Here is a 20570-nt window from a genome sequence, read left to right on the forward strand (position 1 = left end):
TTTTGTTTTGGTTTGCATTTTTTTCTTTGTTTATTTTTAATGACAAGAAGTATCGGTTCAGAACAGCCCAATTGGAATATATGATGTCTATTAACTGCAGTCAACCATCAGTTTTACCAGCAAAATTAGAAGCTTTGCTACAGACAGTCAAATTTAGGCCAATTTGATTTTTGGCACTAAATTAATAATTAACATAGCACCAAACGCACACGTTATCATGTACAAATTTGGCTAGAGAGGTCAGAATCACAATGAATATATTAAAGCTGGGCTGGATTCAGGAATACTAGTAAAATTTTCAAAAATTATTCCTGCTAAAAGCAAAAAATATCTCTGCATCAGTAGCCCATCCTAATTCCCAGAAGAAACCATGGAAATAAATATGCCATTTCAACTTCACTGACTGATATTCAGGCTATTAAAGAGGAATCATTTCAAACAGAAATGCATCCTTTACTATAACTGATATTATAAATAAAACTTTCCATTTTATTTTCTGCATAATGTAAAAATAGCCCATAGCCATTTCATTTTAAGGAAAATAACAGCTCATATATATAGAGAGATATAGATAGATACCCCAGAGTTAAAATACTGCAAAAAAGAAGTAATGTTACAGTAAATGAAACATACTACATGTGCACTGCCTGGAGTGTGAAACCTGCATTGTACCAGTATGTGCCAGGTAAGCAGTTAATCAAAATGTCATGAGGCAATGGAAACATCTGATCATGCACAGCCAGACAAACGTCAGCTCTTACTGACAGTTCAGAAATCGTACAGGTAAAAGTTAATTGTGTTTTGCCTCCTTTCTGTACTCTTTTTTAAAATAATTCTCTCTTATTGTTTTAGGCCACGCTCATTTTTTCTCCACTAAAGATCGCTATATAACCTTTTTCTTGGGAGGGGTAACAGAAAAAACCAAACAACAGATTTAAAGATCAAGCTGATTCTTTGATTTCATTTGCTGTCCCCAAAGAAGGGGCTGAGGAAGTCCAATGTCAAAAATGGGAACTAGGAAAAGGATGCTAAGGACATCAGTTCAAGCACACACTCCTCCCTGATGGCTCACAAACAGCAGGCAGACACTGCCCAGAGAAGCTGAAGCACCAAGGAATGGGACCAGGCCTACAGTCAGCAGGATCCTCCTACCAAGATCCTCCTCTGAAAGCATTCATGTCCAGGTTGGTCTGGAAGAGACTGACCAGGTTGATGAGGCCTTGGAGGAGGCAGGTATATTGGAGGGCACACAGGAGACAAAGAACTTTCATGTACAGAGGTCTTCACAGCATGGCTTTGGAAAGCACCAGCCACAAGTTCCACTGCCTGCTAGGTGGTGAGGCTAGATGAACTTTTGATTTTACCAAGGAGGGCTATTCTTATAGGTCTTTATAAAGAGCTCACCAGCATAACACAGCATTAGAATACAAATGTAACTGGTATACCCCAACTGAGCATACCTCATCCATACACACAGAATATCTGTTGAACCTCAAAACTTCAAAATCATAACTTACTGCTTCATAGATTCATTTTTCTTATACATGAGAAAAACTATGGGGATGATTGTGAAACAACTCAAGTTCTCAATCTTTCCAACATATGGTAACCTCTCAAGAGCAAATCATAACATTTACAACAACTTAAGCCTACTAACTTTTCTTAGGGTTTGGGTTTTGGTCTCAGTTTGGTTTTGCTGTATTGTTTTTTCTTTTTAAATAAAACCAGACTTTTTGAAAGCTGTGTACAGACCACAAACTGAAACTTGCTCTTTCAAAGTGAGACTGATCAGTGAGTGTTTCACACTATCACAAACATACAAACAGAACAGCCACAAGCTATAATTTAAAGTAAGGCAAAAATGTACCACATCCTAATCTGAATGAAAACACTTTCCCTAACTTGCTACATTAGTGATTAGCATGACTCCAAGTATGCTACCTAAACATACCAGCCAGGCAGTTAAAAAGAGACTACCTAGCTATTTCAGTGACAGATATGTATGAGACTTGCTCATGTTCCAAGCACGAGTCAGATTCAAACTACAATCAAAACAGAAACCATTGGCCACAGGTGGCATAGCACAGAGCCAAAGAGCAAGTATCAACAATGCACTAAAATATCCAGGTGGCTTAGAGCACAGATCAAGTTTATGTTTGTCTAAAAATATCAGTGATAAAGAAATGCAAAAAACATTGTTCAGTAAGACTTTTGACCATCAGTTTACCCCACCCTCTGTCCACCAGCCTCTTGCAGTTCACAGTATTTGCAGTGGGAGGCAAACAGACTCTAAATGTACAGTTGCACTAGGAGGAAGTTAAAAAATGCTTCCTGGCCTACCCAAGTTGCTAGCTTAAGACATAACTGCAGTCACTGCCTTACCACAGTCAGTGGATTCAAAAGGTTCTATAATGATGAATCTGTTTACCTAAAGCATGCCAAGCATGAACACACAGTCACATTTCACCAAAGTCCAAGAAGCCAAGCAGAGAATTTTGTAAAGCCATCCAGGACACCCAATGCACAGAAAAGAATGCAAAGAAAACATTTTTAAGAATGATACTTGATCTTGTTTTAGAAAATAGATGTAAAAATGCAAACAAAAGTAAGAGGTGATGGTGTCTTTATATATAAAAAAAAGAAACATTGAAGGATCTAAAGATAGTTTTCATTTACACAACAAATTCAGTTGTTACAGCAATTCACACAGGTCAATACCCCTGGCAAGAAAAGAATATTGGTTGTTCTTTCTAATCAGAAAAACATTTATATCAGGAATATAGTAAAAATTATGATAATACAATTTGCATGAATTTGTTTGCTAATTGCTATTTTCTAATTTGCAGTAATTGCTGATTAAATGTACCAATACACACTAAGGTAAAAGAGACATAAAATGTGCAGAAAATAGATTTTTTACAACTACACACAGCACAGACAGGTTAAAGATTTAAAACAAAAATGCAAATTTAAAACTTAAAGATAAAACATTTTATACATCAAGCTTTCTTAATGGCCAGTATACATGTAGATATCTTCCTGGTAATATGTAATACTACATTGCAAATCAGAAGTTTGCACATTATACAAAAAACTGAGAGAAAAGACAGAGAAAGGCTAAAATAAATGTATCATGTTGTGTTAGATCCTGCACATATATAATTTAATAATTGCAATTTAGGAAGGTGATTCTCTTAAGACGGTAAAAGACTGACAAGCAGTGGTCAGTTACAGGCACTGCACTTCACTGAAAAACAATAGCATTTAATCCTCACAAATGTCACACAATTTCTTAATTAGAGCAACTGCTAATCACATGCAAAAGAAAAATTTTATTTCATTTGAAATCTGTAACAGGCAAACTAATGAAAAAATTATATCATTCAACAGCCACAAATGCTTTAAGTAGTATTTCTCTGTAAATCATTCAGGCTGTATTAATGACAGGATTTCAAAACTCAGTCCAAACATTACCCTCCTTCCCAGTTATGTTACTTGGGAAGTATCTTGGAGAAATAAATGAAAACCGAAGTAGACCTCAATAGAACATTATGTCTGTGCAATGTTTACCACAAGACTAAGGCCACTGTCAGAGTTTAGAGTCCATCTAACTCACTATTTGAATTACAAAGGACAATAAACAGAGTAACAAAGTAACAAGCTCAAAATTATACAGAAACATGTTTCATCCAAATAACAATTGTAGCAAAATATATATTTACTTTATTCTCACTAGGCTATGCAAAAGTACACAAGGCAGTTCAAATATGTTTTTTCTAAAATACAGCAACTTTAACTGTATTTTAAAAAGGCGCTCCTCAGGAAAAATAATTTACAAAAATAAAATAGAATTTACAGAAGAAACTATTAAAATCTTAATTCACAGCTGGACACCTTAAGGGAATAGAAGGTCTAGGATGTACTCAGTATTTCATATTCTTTTTGCATGAAATTCAAAAGATAAGCTACCAAGAATAAAAGGCACCCAGCCTGGAGGCTCATGATCACACACACTATGATCATTCTCATGATCTATGAAAGATCATATGAAAATTCTATGAACTACATTTGAACCCATTCACTTGAGTTCAAGTTTTCTTTCTAAGGAAACTATGGCAGTGTCAATGTATCTTTAGAGAACACAAGACATCCTCCCTTTAAAAGGATAAAATAAGAATGTTCCATTCTGCAGATAACACTATCCAATCACACCAATGCATTAAGCATCCCTTCCCCAGCCTGAAGACACAACTGAAGAATCTAGAAGTGGACATAGGCATATTAAAGAGTGATGAAAACTGAAAGTCAGTACACTAGTTCTTTTCACCCAACAGGGCATGAACTGGAAGGAAAATGAAACAAAAAGTCTTTCTGAAATACTGGCAGAAGGATTCCAAGCCTTTTGATAAATGTTACTTTTTATCTATATTTTTAAAAAAGCATATAATCTTTTAAAATATGACATCTTTGAACAGTCTCTAGCTTTACACGAAATACGTAGCATCATGAACAAGGTTCCTCAGTATCACCACACAGTATCAAGCCTTCCAAAAAGCTATGTTACAAATACTAAGAGTGAAAACCAAGGAATTGCATATTTCTTTCCAATTTTAGTATCCTACTGCACAGATAGAGATAACATTACAAATCTTAAGTGGAGTGAAATAAAAAGTCACTCTATGTGAAGAAACAGATTTTCCAAAAAGAAGTAAAATCAAAAAGAAGTATTTTTCATATGTTTTCTAACATAAGAAGGAAAAAAGCTAATAGCTGTCCCAAACTTTAAATTCTATTCTAAACATTTCTATTTGTCTCCTAAACAGTAATTTTTATTTCATCAGGTATTGCTGAATAAAACTGAAAGCACTGAAAAGTTGTCTGGCCACTACACAGTGCTTTAGATTGCTTGTTGAAATAAATGTAAGTGTTCATTTGCATGAGCAAGCGAAGTTTACCTTTTAGAAAATAAAAGGTATACTTTTAATTGAAAAAACCCAGGTAATGACTTGCTTTTGTTTGCTTAGGCTTTCAGGAAGGGCATAGGGGGTAGGTTGTTAGAAGACTTGTGGCAGTTACCAAAAAGGTCTAAATATAGTCAAGACAATATAATGAAGGACAGAGACTGTGCTTGGTATTATCTGATCATCAAAACAATGTGAGCTGGACTGAGCTAAAACATGTGCCTAAGATATGAGCACTTCTGCCAATTTGACAGGTACAGGCTCACAAATGCAACACATTCATAACTAAATCCAAACTACAAGGGAAGCTTTCATTTCATACCTCCTGTAATTGAAGAGACACATGGCCCAGCTGGTCCTGGCGCCTTTCTACGAGCTGTCTTTCAGCACGCATCTCTTCTTCTATCTCCTGAAGTCTCCTCTCTACTCGTTCTGATACCTTCACAAGGAAAAAAACACATGCTGTTGGAAATTAGTGTGCCTTTTAATACATGTGAAAATATCAATAGCACAAATGTAAATAGATCATGGGACAAAATGAAAAGAGAACACCATTTGTATTTTATTAGAGCAGATTTAGAATTGTAGAGAAAATAACTAGTTATAGCAGTCAGTACTCCAGAAGTACTCAGGCAGGGAACCAAACTGCTATCTTGCTGGCAGGATTCTCCTGTATGTGTATGCATATTTTTCTCTACAGTGGTGGCTCTACTCAAGAGTTAAATATCTCATTACCAAGGTTAGAGCAGCCTAATGTGAAGTTGCAATACGAAAGTCTTAGCTACTCTGTCACAAGCCTGATTAACCTCTGGAAGGACATTTATTTCATATCTCCAGCCTGCAAAACAGACCAATGTTTGCCTCTTTAATGATCCAAAATCTGTGAGTAAAAAGTTGTAAACAAGAACTAAATACATGAAAATGAGTGTAACAACACAAAATAATTACATCACTTAAGCTTTTTCCCCAGTATTTTGTGAATCCATGTAGAAACTAATACAAACAACAACAGGTGTTTATTAAAGCAACTTGGATTATGAACATAAAAGTTCAATCAGACTAGAATACCAGAATTACTTCACTTTTGCAATTCAAGCTGCTAGCAGACAGCACCCTCTTGAGGCAGCAAATTAAATTTGTTTCATTAAAGATTAGTAAGAAAAATATTTATGTATCACTTCCTCCCTACCTTAAAACTAATTATTTTAAAACACTAGAAAACAATATATCCATTACCAAATTATAATTAGATAAAAAGAGAAAGAGATAAAAAGTGATAAAAAATAAAGCACCATTTGACTATTAGCTTTTGATGTACGTGGAGATGAATAAATTCTCATCTTTCCCCGTTAAGCACACTTCTATTAGGACTAGGCATATGCATGCATAGAAAATGTTACCACAAGCAACACAATTCATGTAGCAACAGAAACACAATCAAGGCTACACTTATAATCTGGGCTTCACAAGGCTGGATGAACAAAACACTTTCTTTACAACAGAATACATCTCTCAGAAAACACTTCTTGTTTGTGCAGCCAGATGAACAATCAGCTTACAGTCTGGAATATTGTATTTTTTCCTAAAACCATCAGAAGATGCCTGGTACTGCATCAAACCACACACGTTCATGAAGCTATGAAAGCTCTGCAGTCATAATCCAGAAAAATTATTTACTAAAAACTAATGTATAAAAAAAAGAAAAAGACCACACGGCAATGTTTGTTTTGACAAGTACCACTTAGCATTACTTCTCAGAATTCATAAAATACTCCAGCTAACAGAAACAATGATACTAGGTAGTAGGAACAGAAAATAACACTGTCATTAAACTTGCTACAGCTTTGCTGAAACCAAGCAATAAGCTGTCATCTTTCCCCCCATACATATCTAACATAAAGAAATGAAACAGTAATGTTTTAACATTTTTTGAAAAAGTTTTGACTATGTTTCTGAAGACAGAAGCTTTCTCAGGTCTCTCATGCACCTTTTTCAATGAAGCACTTTCTTAATAGCTTTAGTGCTATTAAGCACTAATTTAGTGCACTAATTATATTGCACTATTAAGAAAGAAAACATACAATTTTGACTTGACAGAAGATTCAAAAGTAACATCACCCCTGAAGATGACATCCCAAAGGAGACTTCAGTAACTTTTTCACTGTCATGGGTGTAGCATGCACAGCAGATAACAGAACACAAGGCAGCACTAGACAGGCTTTAGATTCCTGCAAAGTTCAGATTTCATTACAAATTATCACTAACTCAGAACAAGTAAGAAAGTAACTTTATGAGGTGATTTGCCTTGCCTCTGACTTCCTTCAACTCACTTTCAGGATACAATTGTTGTATTATTTCTAACAAGGTACTACAAAAGATGGATTATATATCATAATATTTGTCATGGAAATTTCAGCTACAGACATAATCTTCTTTAACAAAAAAAAAATTAAAACCCCACAACCAATACAAACCATCAAACATTTTGATGCTACTTATAACTCCTATTTGTTTCCCATACTTTCTATATTGGTATGGTATTGGTAACACCCTTGCACTACAGCAAGGCTTTAATGTCCCACGAGAATTATGTTCCCTGTTTTTGTAGCCTCTCTGACTTTTCTAAGATTGTCACAGAGCCTGCAGCATATAACAGTAGGGATTAAAAAGAAATTAGAAACAGTTAATTTATTAAGAAGTACTTGCAAAGTAAACTTAAAAACATACTTGTCTTCCTTTGTTCCAAATGACCCTGACTCAGAACAACACCTCTACCATGAAACTGTATCTTGACCTCTGAATGTTATCAAAATTCTTAGTGCTTAGTGTAGACCAGCGCTTCACCAAAGGACAGTACAAAGATTATAGAGGCCCTACACAATGACACGAATTACTAGCACTAAAGTACTGCATTCAGAACATATTAGAATGTGATTTCAAGCATGCATTTTTAGCAACAGACTATCTGAATAATAATGATGATACTAGAGCTGTGTCTCCACTCCAGCTTTCAGGTAGCTTAATCTGCTTTCATATATTTTGCTGCTATCAAAAAGCTCCTCCCCTCCCCCACAATTAAACACAAAGAACAGCATGTCCTTTGTAAAACTAGGGTGACATTTAAGTCATGCAGCTAAATATAATCTCATGGAAGATGCTGGATGCTTACTGTACAAAAAGCACCATCCTACTTATTGAATTTCTGACCTGTTTTTCAGCTTTCCACTGTTATTTCTAGTGCAAAAGTCCGGCTAATAGAAATCTATTTCAACAGATTTTTGCTGCTGTTCTTGCTACGACCCATTTTATCATCAATGCATACTTGAAAAACAGGAGTATTAAAATCACAAAAGAGCAAACTATTTTCAGAGATAGAACTTTAAATATTGTTTTAAACTTTAAACTTCTCCCTCATGGCAAATGATAATATGTGTTCCTTTTACAAGACACCAGTGCAGGATGAAAATTCCTTATTCCAGATCTTCTGAGGAACAGTTCATTATCTGACAACAATCCTGGCTCTCTGAGGTATCATAACCACAGTAACTCCATGTAAGACCAATTTCACTTGACACTGTTTTCTTCCAGAGACAGTCTACCATCATTTCATAACAGCACCACCTCAATCAAGCATCTACTTAATTTTAAGTAAACTGTGCTCTGATGAAGTTGCTTTTTATGTATAAAGATCAGCATCTTGTGCTATTTGAGATGTGCATCTATCCAAGCAATTGCAACAAAATATCCAAGAGGGCTATCTTATATAACCATAAAGTAAGTAAATATTCTTTCAATTGCTTATATGCCTGTCTAACGATCATCCAAACCCTTTTCAAGAACAAAGGAATCTCACAAAATGTCTAGGTAAGAAGGAGATTCTGATATAGAGAGTTGCAGAACCAGAAAGGCTTTTTAGCAAAACTGCACATAAACTCTCAAGTACAAAGCCATGAAGAGTGGTTGACTTGAAACAGGCACCCAACTATGCTTGAGTCACCACCTTCAATGTCATCTGTTTTTTATATTTGCATGGAAAAGCTCTCTTTTGAAGTAAAATAATGTGCTGTGATTGTGATGTATGACTCCTAAAGTACTCAAATGCAGCATCAAAAAGGCTCTAAGAATCATAAACCCTTATAAAATAAATCCTGAACTAGTGACTCAGAAGAACTGTAGTGACTTAACCTTTATCATCACACATCTACATACAGGCAATTTTCAAACAGGACCAAATATACCAAACTGCAAGAATTTAGATATATGTCTCTAAAAAATAAAGGACTTAAGGACACTGAACCGAAAAGAATGTTTCTACCATGAGCTCATCCTGTGAAATTATCAAGATTTCAAGTTGACAATTTATTGCCAAGAATCATACAACAGAATATAAATACATGGATGGCAATGCCTGAGGTGATAAACACTCCCAAGCCTAAAGGCATTAAGGATAAAAGTTCCCAAACAACTTTGCACAAAGAAGTTTAGTATTTTGTCTTATCCAACTCATTTTCACCAATGACAATCAATTCTGAATTAAGCAATCTCATTAGAAAAATTCCTAAATGAATACACATGCTAAAGGATGTCAAATATCTACAATAACAGACCCTAGTTTCTACATGCACTCTAATCTCATGCATGCTTTGCTATGCATACCATGAGAGTTATTTTTATTTTTAATATCCATACTAAATTCCCCTTTTTTGCATTTACCTCATCTCACTGATTCTGCCAGCCTCATCAGGTAATAGGAGATCAGAAGGCTTTGAACAAGGGCAAGAGATCCACATCTAGGATTGGAGAGCCCTGGCAAAGCAGCAGTGCACAATGTTGCTACCAGTAGGCTTTTTAAGCGGTGGGGAATTGGCTGGACACGACAGTGCATTAAGTCAGAATTTTTTGGCCCAAAAAGTAACACTCTGAAAAGCCTCTGAAGAAACTGAACAACCTCCCAAATTAAAATTAGGGATGAAAAATTACATTTAAAACCCAAACAAATAAACACCGTACAACAACAAACAAAAAACCCAAGACAAAACACATCAACCAAAACACATATACACAAAAAACCCCAAGAAACCAGATCACCAAAAAAAGCAGCAGCTCCTCATATAATATATAATCTATTTTGAGAACCCCTTGCTATGAGACAAGATCATAAAGACATGCAAGTTATAATAAAGACTGGACAAGTTTCAAAAAAGAAATCCACAGAGGGATTATTTCTCAGTACAGAAAGCAGACAGATCACTTCCAGACCAAGAAGCTCCTAACTCACAGGTGATTAGACTTTTATTGTACAAAATTATCATTAGATGACTGTCTTATATTGTACAGTAAACTTCCACTTTTTGGGCATTCATCATACATGGCTAGATCCTTCCTAATGACCTGTTTCTTGTGCAAACTGAATCACAGCTATTGTTCTGTCTTTTTGAAGTCTTTGAATTAGTGGCCTTTTTTATTTTTCCCCTTTTTCTTTTTCCCCCCCTCTCCTCTTTCCAGTCTTCTTTCCATCTGGCTTTATGATGTTCTTCATAAAATCAGCAATCAGCAATGAGCAGAATATTCCAGGTGAATTCTTACTAGTCTTACACATAAAAATCATCCCACTGCAGCTTACTGCAGCATTTGTGTCTTCACTAAAAGAATATCAGTAAATATTTCAGTTTTCATAGCTTTATTGCACTATAACGATCCCTCCCAATTAAGAGACTTACTCTTCTGATATTGCCCTTACCATTAACAATCTACAGAAGACTTCCTTGTTATACCTCACCTCTCTCAGTTTTTGCTTCTCTCAGGTCAAAAGATGTAACTTTCAATTTCATATCTTGGAACCCTACTTGCTGTATTGCACTGAGTAGTGTAGGAGGTCAAAGAGTGAGTTATTTCTTTCATTAATGAACAGACAGTGCATGCCTCCTTTCCAGAGGATTGAGGAACATTTGTTTCTCTCATGCAATGGCACTGAACAGTTGTAATGTAGCCAGCTGTAGCAGCTGTTTTCTTGAGAACCACCTTGGTTAAAATTGAGTTTGCTAATTCCTGGTACATGGAAGAGAAAAAAGTAAGTATACTGAGAAGTCTGCTACAAGAAAAACACAGTATTTTCCAACTATCAAGAATTCTTTATCAGATAAACTTATTTTATCCTACCAGGCTACTAGGAGAAATCAAAATTAACATTCTAACAAAGACAATCCCATCATATTTTTCTACAAAGGCTGTCAAGGCAAGTATTCTTTCCCTGATAGACCCTACCATATCAAGAACATAACTGGTACAGATAGTGTCTCTTGAATCAATCTCCAATTTAATCCAGTAAAATGAATTTACACAAGGATATTTATTAAGTCTGCTGGTACCAACAAGTGGTCCACGCCAATGATATTGTTATCAGTGACAAACACACCACTACAGCCCTTGGCAGAGCATTTAGTACCAATTCATGCAATTTTAGAGCAAGATGAATCACCTACAGGAAAATATGCACGTATAACACCTGCTCTGGAAAGTCAGCTTTGCTACTAGTATCACAGTAAATGCTTACATAAAGCATACACACAAGTCCTACGTGTCAAGAGCTACCTACAGGATTCTCACCTACTTATTACTGGGGTGATTCTCAACTACTCTTGTTCCTACAGCAATATGATGTTTGACTTCGATCTCAATAGCAGATCTCTCTCAGATTTAAGTAACATAGAGTGCAGTTAGTCTGCTTCCAGCAGATACAGGAAACAAAAAAGAAAAGACTGTCATGGCTGTCCTCCCTCCTTTGCTACATTTCGTCAGGAAGCCTTTAGAGAAGAGTACAGCCCAAAGAGACTCCTTCCATTTTGCTACACAGATGATAAGGATTGAAAAGAACAGGGAAGGAGGGATGAAGGAAGAAGAAACAAATGTATTTATCATCTTAACACGGGAAAGCTTGTATCTTTCCAAAGGTACCTTGAACAATTATAGGCATTCAAACCAAAGTTCAAAGTTAAAATGCACATTTCCCAAGGCTGTATATTTTGAAACAGAAAAACACACAATACACACACCTGCAAAACATTTGTACTTAAAACAAGCACCTGAAGTATATAACTTGCCTTGCTGATTTCATCATCAAAGGGTAACATTTCAACAACCTATAGCAACCCAAATAAGATCATGTTCAGATATACATATCAGTATGTCATACCAATTACCAACAGATACTTTAAACTAGAAGCCCACATCTTGTTTAGAATACCAGATTAAAATAATCCTTTTCATGTGAGTCACACTCACCGTTTCTTGTCTTTGGGACTCAGTGAGCTTTTCAGACAATTCTTCTAGAGTCTTTCTTAATTCAGCATCAGTCCTTCATAGAAAAATATAAGTAAGACAACATTCTACAGTGTAGAAGCTAAGTAGCACCTATGATAATTTTAAACAGCAACAACTCCCCCCAGAATTTTTTGCTTCCTCAATTTGTTCTATAGCGAATTCATAATAATTTATAGCACAATGAGAAACAAGCCCCAAGTGGAAAATTCATTATAAAAAGCATTCCCATTCCTCAAGTGAAGAAACAGAGCATATAAGTATCAGCCAGGTATCAGGTGAACAAGTGAAAAATTATGGACACATCTACACAGTCCTTTTGAACAGTCCTTTCCTACTAGGAATTAACAGTCTAACTTCTGTTATTGCTATTGAACAAAGCACCACATGTTGACAAAGTATATACATTACGGTCTGCAGGAGAGCTTGCCCTGAAGGGACTCAGTTACAAGAACAAACTAAGAGCAAAGTTATAATAAAAGAAAATCCCTAGACCTTGTTATTTTGTGCATATATTTGAAAAAGCTGAGGAAAGCCCCATATATTATACAATTTGGAATCAGTAGGTGTTATTAACATTTATAAATACTGCAGAAGATGACATAAAACAAGCAGTTCATAACCCTGCTTTCATCTACATGTTGCACAATCACTCATTCTCCACAAAATTATTTTCTGAACTAAAAGATTTTTTAGAATTTTTTTCCACACTGTTCTCCACATGGAGTTTTATTCTGTTTGTACCGATTTCTTCTTGAAAGCTCACGACTGATGTCATCTCCCAGGCGAACCTGTTCACTGCTGAGATCCCGAAGAGACTGGTGGAAAGAATGCAGCTGTAAATGAAATACACAAATTATGCCAAGGCTTAGGAACCTTTTTTTTCTGTGATATTTCAAAAATAGATATCTACACATTACACACTTTTTAAAATAAACCAGATAAAAATAACCTAGAAAGACTAAAACTCCATGTACTGTAGTTGAGCCTGGATGACTGGATGAGGCTTATGCACTTCTGTTTCAACCCACCCTTCACAATACTTGCTCAATGCAGTTTAACTTTCAGTACTTTATTTGATAAACCAAGTTTCCTAACTATGTTTTTTTAATGTGGTTCAGAGCTTACAAACTATACCAGCTCTTCAACTCAATGCAAAGCAAATTGAAATATCTGAACAAGTAATGTTCAGGAGAGACATATTTCATGTTAATAGATACAAGTATTGGTAAAACAAAGTTCTGCCCAGCTATATATGCTACTATAAATAGATTACATAGGAACTTGAAATGAAACAAGCAGAACAGCATAATAATCTACCAAGAATAGATATTTTACCTTGCCCAAGTCTTGACATACTTTTTTTTCAAACCTCAGGGAAAAAAAAAAAAAAACAACAAAGAAACAAAAAACAAAACCACCCATCTACTTTCTGAAAAGTACTTTCTGACAAAGGAGGTTTTTTCTGAAAAACCTCCCATTCTCCCCATTCAGCAAGCTCCTCATTTATCATCAAAGTTTTAGGGAGCAAATAAAAAAATGAACAGGTCATTCATTCTTCATGGAACAGAAAGTGACAGTTAATCCATCCTAATGCAACCTATTGCTGTCAACAATTCCATGGCCAGGATTATCTTTATGAAAAAACCTAATTTATAACATTCCTTTGTTCTGTGTCCTAGATTTAAACCTGGATCTTCCACAATCAAGCTGACTGCCCTCAACATTCAGACACAGGCACTACTACCTCCCCTGTGTGATTAACCATAAATTCCCACCTGACCTGAAGGACTTCGAAATAACACATTGTATTTTCAACATGTATGTGCTAAGAAAGAGAGGGACTTGAATGAGTTAAAAGACCATTTGGCTGAAAAATTACTTCAGTCAGAAAAATTCAGAATGGGAATAAAGAGAACAGTGGTTGCAGAAAAAAGAAAAAGCCACAACTTTACTTAAGCAGTACAGCTTTATCTCTGGTGTAATTTCTACCTATAATCATGATCAATGGCTACTTCTAGTTTACCATTCCTCAAAGCACTATGCTCTTCTCACAAAATAGTTAATGACAAGAAAAAGGCCACATTCACCCACTGAAAAGCAAGAATAAGGAACAAACATAAACCAGCAGTTATCATCAAAACCAGAAAAAAATGCTATTTGCCTACATAGTTACTTAATATTAAGAACTCAGTATGCATTGCAGAAACTCCCTTGAATAAAATTTCCAAGATATTTATAGAATATCAAGAAATAATCTAAAATAGTCCTAAGGATTTTGGATGGTTGGGAGGAAAGATTCCCATATAATATTTCCTTCCAAGGATTATTTTCTACACTTACCTTGGGAGAAGAAGGAATGGGGGGAGAACTTGATTGAAAAGACAATGAAACAGGGTAAAATAAAAGTCCAAAATTTCTATCGTTTCCCAAAAAGTCAACTGAGAAAACTTGTTGTAGTTAAGTTTAAAATTATTTGGAAGCTGAGATTGATTTAATAAAGTCAATGTGAATACCTTACAATCAGCTTCTTTAACATTAGTCTACACAGATTCACTCAAGCAAGTCTATCCACCCTGTCTGAAAAAAGCAAAAACAGGTAGTGAAATCTCCTCTCTACCTGTAGGATAACAGAAACACTATAATCTTATCCATTAAGGTAATTAATTTATTTTTTCTGAAGTCTGCAAGCAGATACAGGTTAAGGAATATGAAAATTACCTGTGGCACACGCATCTACTCCTCCCATCATCTCCCTGAAACACAGGCTCAAATTATCCCACTCACAGGTCAGACCAAGAACTAAGATGAAGAACTACCTGGTTGAAAATCAAGTCAAGCTACACTGAACTAAAAGCAAAAGCACTAAGACCCTACACCATTAGCTAAAGCAGAATAACCCCCTTCACAGCCTCACTGAGCTTCAGCACAAAGGTGAGGGTTAACTGCCTGGAAGGGACCTCTGGAGGTCATCCCATCCAAGCCCCCTGCTCTGGATACTGACAACCTGGTCAGAGAGAGAAAGCAAGATAAACAATCCCAAGAATTGTTCTGGGGAGTTTTGAGAAGGCTGAGAGAAAGAATTAAAACAGCCTTGCAGCTGGTGTTTTGAACAGTTGTTTTCCCATAAGATGTTTACCAAAGGGTGTCTCCTTAATTAGCCAATCATGTGAGCTGTGTTGATTAAAGGACCAGTCAGGTCCATCTGTGTCTGAACAGGGTATAAAAAGGAATGGGTTCCTAATAAAATTATTAGCCTCCTGAAGAGATCTGGAGTGTGTCACTCATTCATCCATTCCTGATTCAATTGTGACACCCTGCCAAAGGAGGGTCACCTAGAAAAGGTGACACAGGAACTTGTCCAAGTGGGTTCTGAATGTCTCCAGAGGGAGACTCCAAAATCTCCCTGGGCAGCCTGTGCCACTGCTCTGCCATACTCACTGTAAAGCTCTTCCTCACACTGAGGTGGAATTCTTGTGTTTCAGTTCATGGCCATTGCTCCCTGTCCTGTGACTGGTCACCACTGAACAGTCTGGCACCCTCCTCTTACACCCATGTTAGAGATATCAATATGCATTACTGAGATCCCCTCTCAGTACTCTCCAGACTAAACAGGCTACTCAGAGATTATTTTTCTTTGCCATTAGACAGCCTAAAAAGTAGGAAGATTATTTTCATATTTTACTTTTGATACCACTACCATCTGCATCTTTTTCTCTATAATGATTTGCACGAAATTTCATGACAGATACAAGAGGTGACTGCCTAATGAAAAAAGCAGGTAACATTGAAAGCACAAATCATAACTGAAACATTCTTAGCTGCATCTTCAGAATCACCTCATTTAATGTAAAAGCAAAGAGTCTTTGAGACTCTTGGACTCTCAAAGAGCAAACATACTGCCTGTTTGGAACAGCAGCTCCCATTAGTGCTCTGTACCTGCTCCACATTGTCTGCCTCACTGACAAACCGAACACTTGCAGATCGAGACCTTCGGTGCTTATTGCCCTGTGCGCCTCCGTAATCCCTGAGAGGAGAAGTGGGCAGGAAGTGGTGGTTGGCTGCAGCAGATATGATACAAAAAAAAAAAAAAAAAAAAAAAAAAAAAAAAAAAAAAAAAAAAGCAGGAAAACAAAATTTAGTATGGGAAATTCTGCATTTTGCTTCACAAAAAAGGCTTATTTCATCTTGACAATATCCTTCTAGGTCACATTACAGACAAAACAACTACTGAATTATCTATATTACCTATCATGTATATGACTCTTAGCTCTTCCCAGGATTCTTCTTCACTTTAAACATTTCTTACCCATGACATACAAGTATTCCAGAAAGAGGAATTCTTTCTCCAAGGAGTAGTTTTGCCTCAAATTTTATTTGCCCAACCAACCACTTTTTCCTCCACATGAATCTATCAGATCTTCAAACTATTATATTTCACAGCTTTTACAGAGAAATTAAATTTTTAGAGCTTTCTGCTAAAATATATTCAATACTACCTCTAAAAGAAACACTCCTCCCAAACATACCTTTTCCCAAAATATTAATGAATTTTGTGAGATATACATGGAAAAAAAAACCTCCTCTTTTGTGTATCATAAATCATTTCTGTTTTTTCTTTTCCACTGTTTCCAAACATCCATAATCTCATGCATTTAAAATTTAAATTCCCTTTTTGCTGTGAAGCAAGCTTCAGAAGTTGCAATATCTTTTGGATTTAGTTTTAACCTGTATGTACCTACAACTCACGCAGTAGAAAATTAATTTCCTCAGCTGAAAGAATCAACATTTCATTTAGATCTCCTGGGATGCCGGCAGAAAATACTAACAGAAACACAAAGCTGGAAAATTTACCACATAAACAACTGCATAACTTAATGCAGGTCTCCCAAATTTCTAAACTCGGTTTCTTTTAAGTCATCAACGATGACTTTCCATAAGACCATCTCTACACATTTTTCCTAATTTCCTTTTTGCATAGCACAGCCATATGACATAATTCAAGCATACTCAAGCCCTTCAAGTATTTTACCTGATGTTCCTTCTCCATCCAGGTCACTGGGATATAAGCTTGAGAGAGATGCACTTCTCATTCCACAGTTTCGTGTTAGTCGCTGGCTCCTCAACTGACCTATAGATTGCTCCAGTGTTTCTTTCAACTGTAGAAAAGTTATAACTTATTGAAATACGAACACAGACTTGTTTTTTAAAAAGCATGGAAAATATTGTTTATTTAAAAGTCATTAAGAGTATAAAAGCTATTTTAAGCCAATTACAGCTATGAATTAATAACAGCTTTTCTTCAATATCTCATGTATCACATTCCTGTAAATATAGCAAAACATGCTTCCAACACTGGCAGCTTCAAATATCAAGTTTCTTAAAACAGTGGTGCACCACATGGTGCACCACCATGAAAACTCAAAAGTTTATCTCCTACAACCAAAATAAGACTATTTGCCAGCAATGCTCGTTAACAGTTCTACAAAATTCAGAAAATAACTTCCAAGAAATTATTTTTTACTGGAATTCCTCCACCAGCCCTATCTGGAATCAATTTTACATGGCTATCAAATTTCCCTAAGCAGCTTTACAGAAACCTCTATTTTTAGAAGTTTTACTTCCAGGAAAAGGAAGCCATTCCCAATTTAAGACTACAGAACTAGCTATATTCAAAAATTAGTTCTTCATTTTTCAAACTTACATCTCGTTTTTTTAACAATTGCATTTGTTAACTTTGGTTCTTAGCCACCTGCCTTGTTACACCTTTATTTGACAATCCACAAAACATCAATTTCTAAAGGTTCTCCTTTTTCTAAGAGAAGCTTTTATACTGGCTTGTATGTATATTGGTTAAATTGATGTTTTACTCCTGCAGAATTATATGGTGTTGGATCTCTTTCTCTGAAGAAAAGCTTTCTTTTCTACACATTTGCTTCTTCACTCTACCTTCACATGTAAAATATTCTACATTTCAGATGTATCTGTTTTAAGGCAGCACCTGCTGCAGCTTGTAACCAAATTGTAATCCTCTCTTGCCCTAGCAGCATTAATTTGTTTTGTTTTCTCTAAGACACCTATTTTCAAGTTTGTACAAGTTTGAGTTTCTAAAATGAGAAGACTAATTTTAGAATTTTGCATCCTTTCTGCAATTTAGAGCAAGCTGGTCAACAGGTCCAGAAACTGTTGTAGAATGATAGGAAAAAAAGCTACACCAGTATGATCACAATCTCATTCCCTGCTGTCATTCAGCTTTTATCTTACCACTTCTTCCTGCAAAAGAAACATGCTCCCTAACACTCTATTTCAGCTACACATCTTGTACTTTGCATAGCACCATAACATAATCTACTGGGTGCTTATAAACAGAGAAGTAACAAGCTTACAAAACCTGTCAGAGTTTCATTACATAACATATTACTACATTATGATTTAGTTTGCTCAAATAAATATTAGAAGTTTCTGTTTACACCTACTTAACTCCTTATATATTCTGTCCATTAATACCAAGTTTTCAGTTATGAATTCTACTAATGGAAAAGGCCAAAAAAGTTAAGATAAACTGAAAGTTGCTCACAGTTGTTATTGCTTTGGTTTGTTCCTTGTTGTATTCTCTGTATTGTCCTAGCAAATGGTCAACGTGTCTTAGATTTCTGTTGGTATCCTGAAACAAAAAAGGTTTAGAAAAAAAGTCAAAACAGAAACTTCCTCTAATCAAACATTACTGTTGCCTTTATTCTTATTGATTACTAGGATTAAATTGAAACACAAATGCTTTCTAAAGGATCTAAGCATTCAAAATCCTATTCAAGTAAACCAGAATCTGAAGAGATACAGCATGGCTAAAGGGAGGAAAATGAAGAAGAAAAAAAAAAAAACAACCAGATTCTGTAATTTCAGTACAACAGCAAGGCCTCAGCATCAAATAAAAAGTTTTTTTAAGTTTCAGCCATTCTGTAGAAAAAACTTTGTAATCCAACAATCTTTACATTACCTGCTTACCTGCTTGTAGAACAGAATAGTTATCTGAGAAATAACAAGTTTTTGAAGGTGAACACACTAGGTAAGGTCACTCCATGAGTATTTTCTGACCAGATAAACAGCTAGATCAGATGGAATATCTGCTGAAAAGCAGTCCACAAAAAGCAATTTGCTTAAAATCAGAATTTCAGAAGAGCAGCTAGAAAGAGGTTTGACAGAATCAGAATACCAAAGAATCCCTTTTAAAAAGTAGTCAGACTGTATTCTTATTATTATATTTTTTCTAGATTGATGTTTATTTTCCAGATAACAAGTTTTAAATTTTAAATTTACCATTCTATATTGATTTTTCTCTTCTCATATATTAAAAAAAAATATTTCTACCCAAATAATAAGTAATAAAATATACACCCACCCACTCTAGGTAGTCAGAACTGTCAACTAGAGTAGAATGGGAATAAATTCTCCAGCACTAATGGTGTCAGGACAGCTAAATGTCTCCTTCCATTTGCAAAACAGATATTCCCTCTACACCCTCCACTTTTTCTTGCTCTCTTACAAGTTTAGAAATAATGCTTCTCACAGTACTTTTTCACATCTAGAAAATATTTGAAATGTAAGCTGTCTCCTGAAGGAATTGACCACTTACATATCTGTCAGAAATTTGGAAATGTTACAGAGTACAAAGACAACCAAGACAAGGCTGAAACTTTCTGCTAGAAAATTTCATGCCTTTTGTGAGAATTTAACAAAGCTGATCTGCCCTTACTCAGTTTGCTCACTTTATAAATAATATTCCCCAACACATCATTGTTTCTAACAACACTGTATTACTGTGTGAAACAGCAACTGTATAGAAGTGCAACAAGCCGCACACTTTCAACTCAAAAGCAGTATGAATTATTTCCCAAAAGATCTTTAGTTTGAGTTTGCAGAGAAAGCAATGTTTCCCATCTGTGCAGTACATTCCACAACTTTAGAAATGAAAATTTGACTCTGTATTACAGAAATGCAGGCTCTATAAATACTTTAAAGTTGTATTTTGTAAACTACCTGCAAAGTGCTTGCTAAAGTATGGATCTTCTCTGTAACTTCTTCAGCACCATAGTTCTGAGCTCTGCTGTGGGATGCTCTCAAAGGCCGCCTTCCAACCCGACCCGTAAATAAGTTGTCTGAATCACTGGATGAATCTGCCATCAGTGTCTTGAAGCCTAGGCAGGAAGAAAAATTAATGTGTGTTAATTCCTGTCTGTAACTGAAATCTTGCACAACATTCCCAAAGCAACTTCATAAACTCAGATGACATTTGCC

At 35.6% G+C, this 20570-nt stretch overlaps 1 protein-coding gene across 1 annotated transcript in view; it reads right to left on the reverse strand.

Annotated features, from left to right (window-relative positions):
• The window catches only part of CEP128 (centrosomal protein 128), a 102165-nt gene extending 81709 nt beyond the window's left edge, over nt 1-20456 (reverse strand). The window contains exons 1-7 of the mRNA XM_058026634.1: nt 20313-20456; nt 18856-18942; nt 17311-17437; nt 16218-16339; nt 13023-13114; nt 12243-12315; nt 5284-5400 (exon numbers count right to left, since the gene is read on the reverse strand). Coding sequence (XP_057882617.1) covers nt 5284-5400; nt 12243-12315; nt 13023-13114; nt 16218-16339; nt 17311-17437; nt 18856-18942; nt 20313-20456 — 762 coding nt within the window. The remainder of the gene's footprint in view (nt 1-5283; nt 5401-12242; nt 12316-13022; nt 13115-16217; nt 16340-17310; nt 17438-18855; nt 18943-20312) is intronic.
• Nucleotides 20457-20570: the final 114 nt, after the last annotated feature.

This window comes from Melospiza georgiana, chromosome 6, assembly GCF_028018845.1.
Source record: "Melospiza georgiana isolate bMelGeo1 chromosome 6, bMelGeo1.pri, whole genome shotgun sequence".
Taxonomy (NCBI): Eukaryota; Metazoa; Chordata; class Aves; order Passeriformes; family Passerellidae; genus Melospiza; species Melospiza georgiana.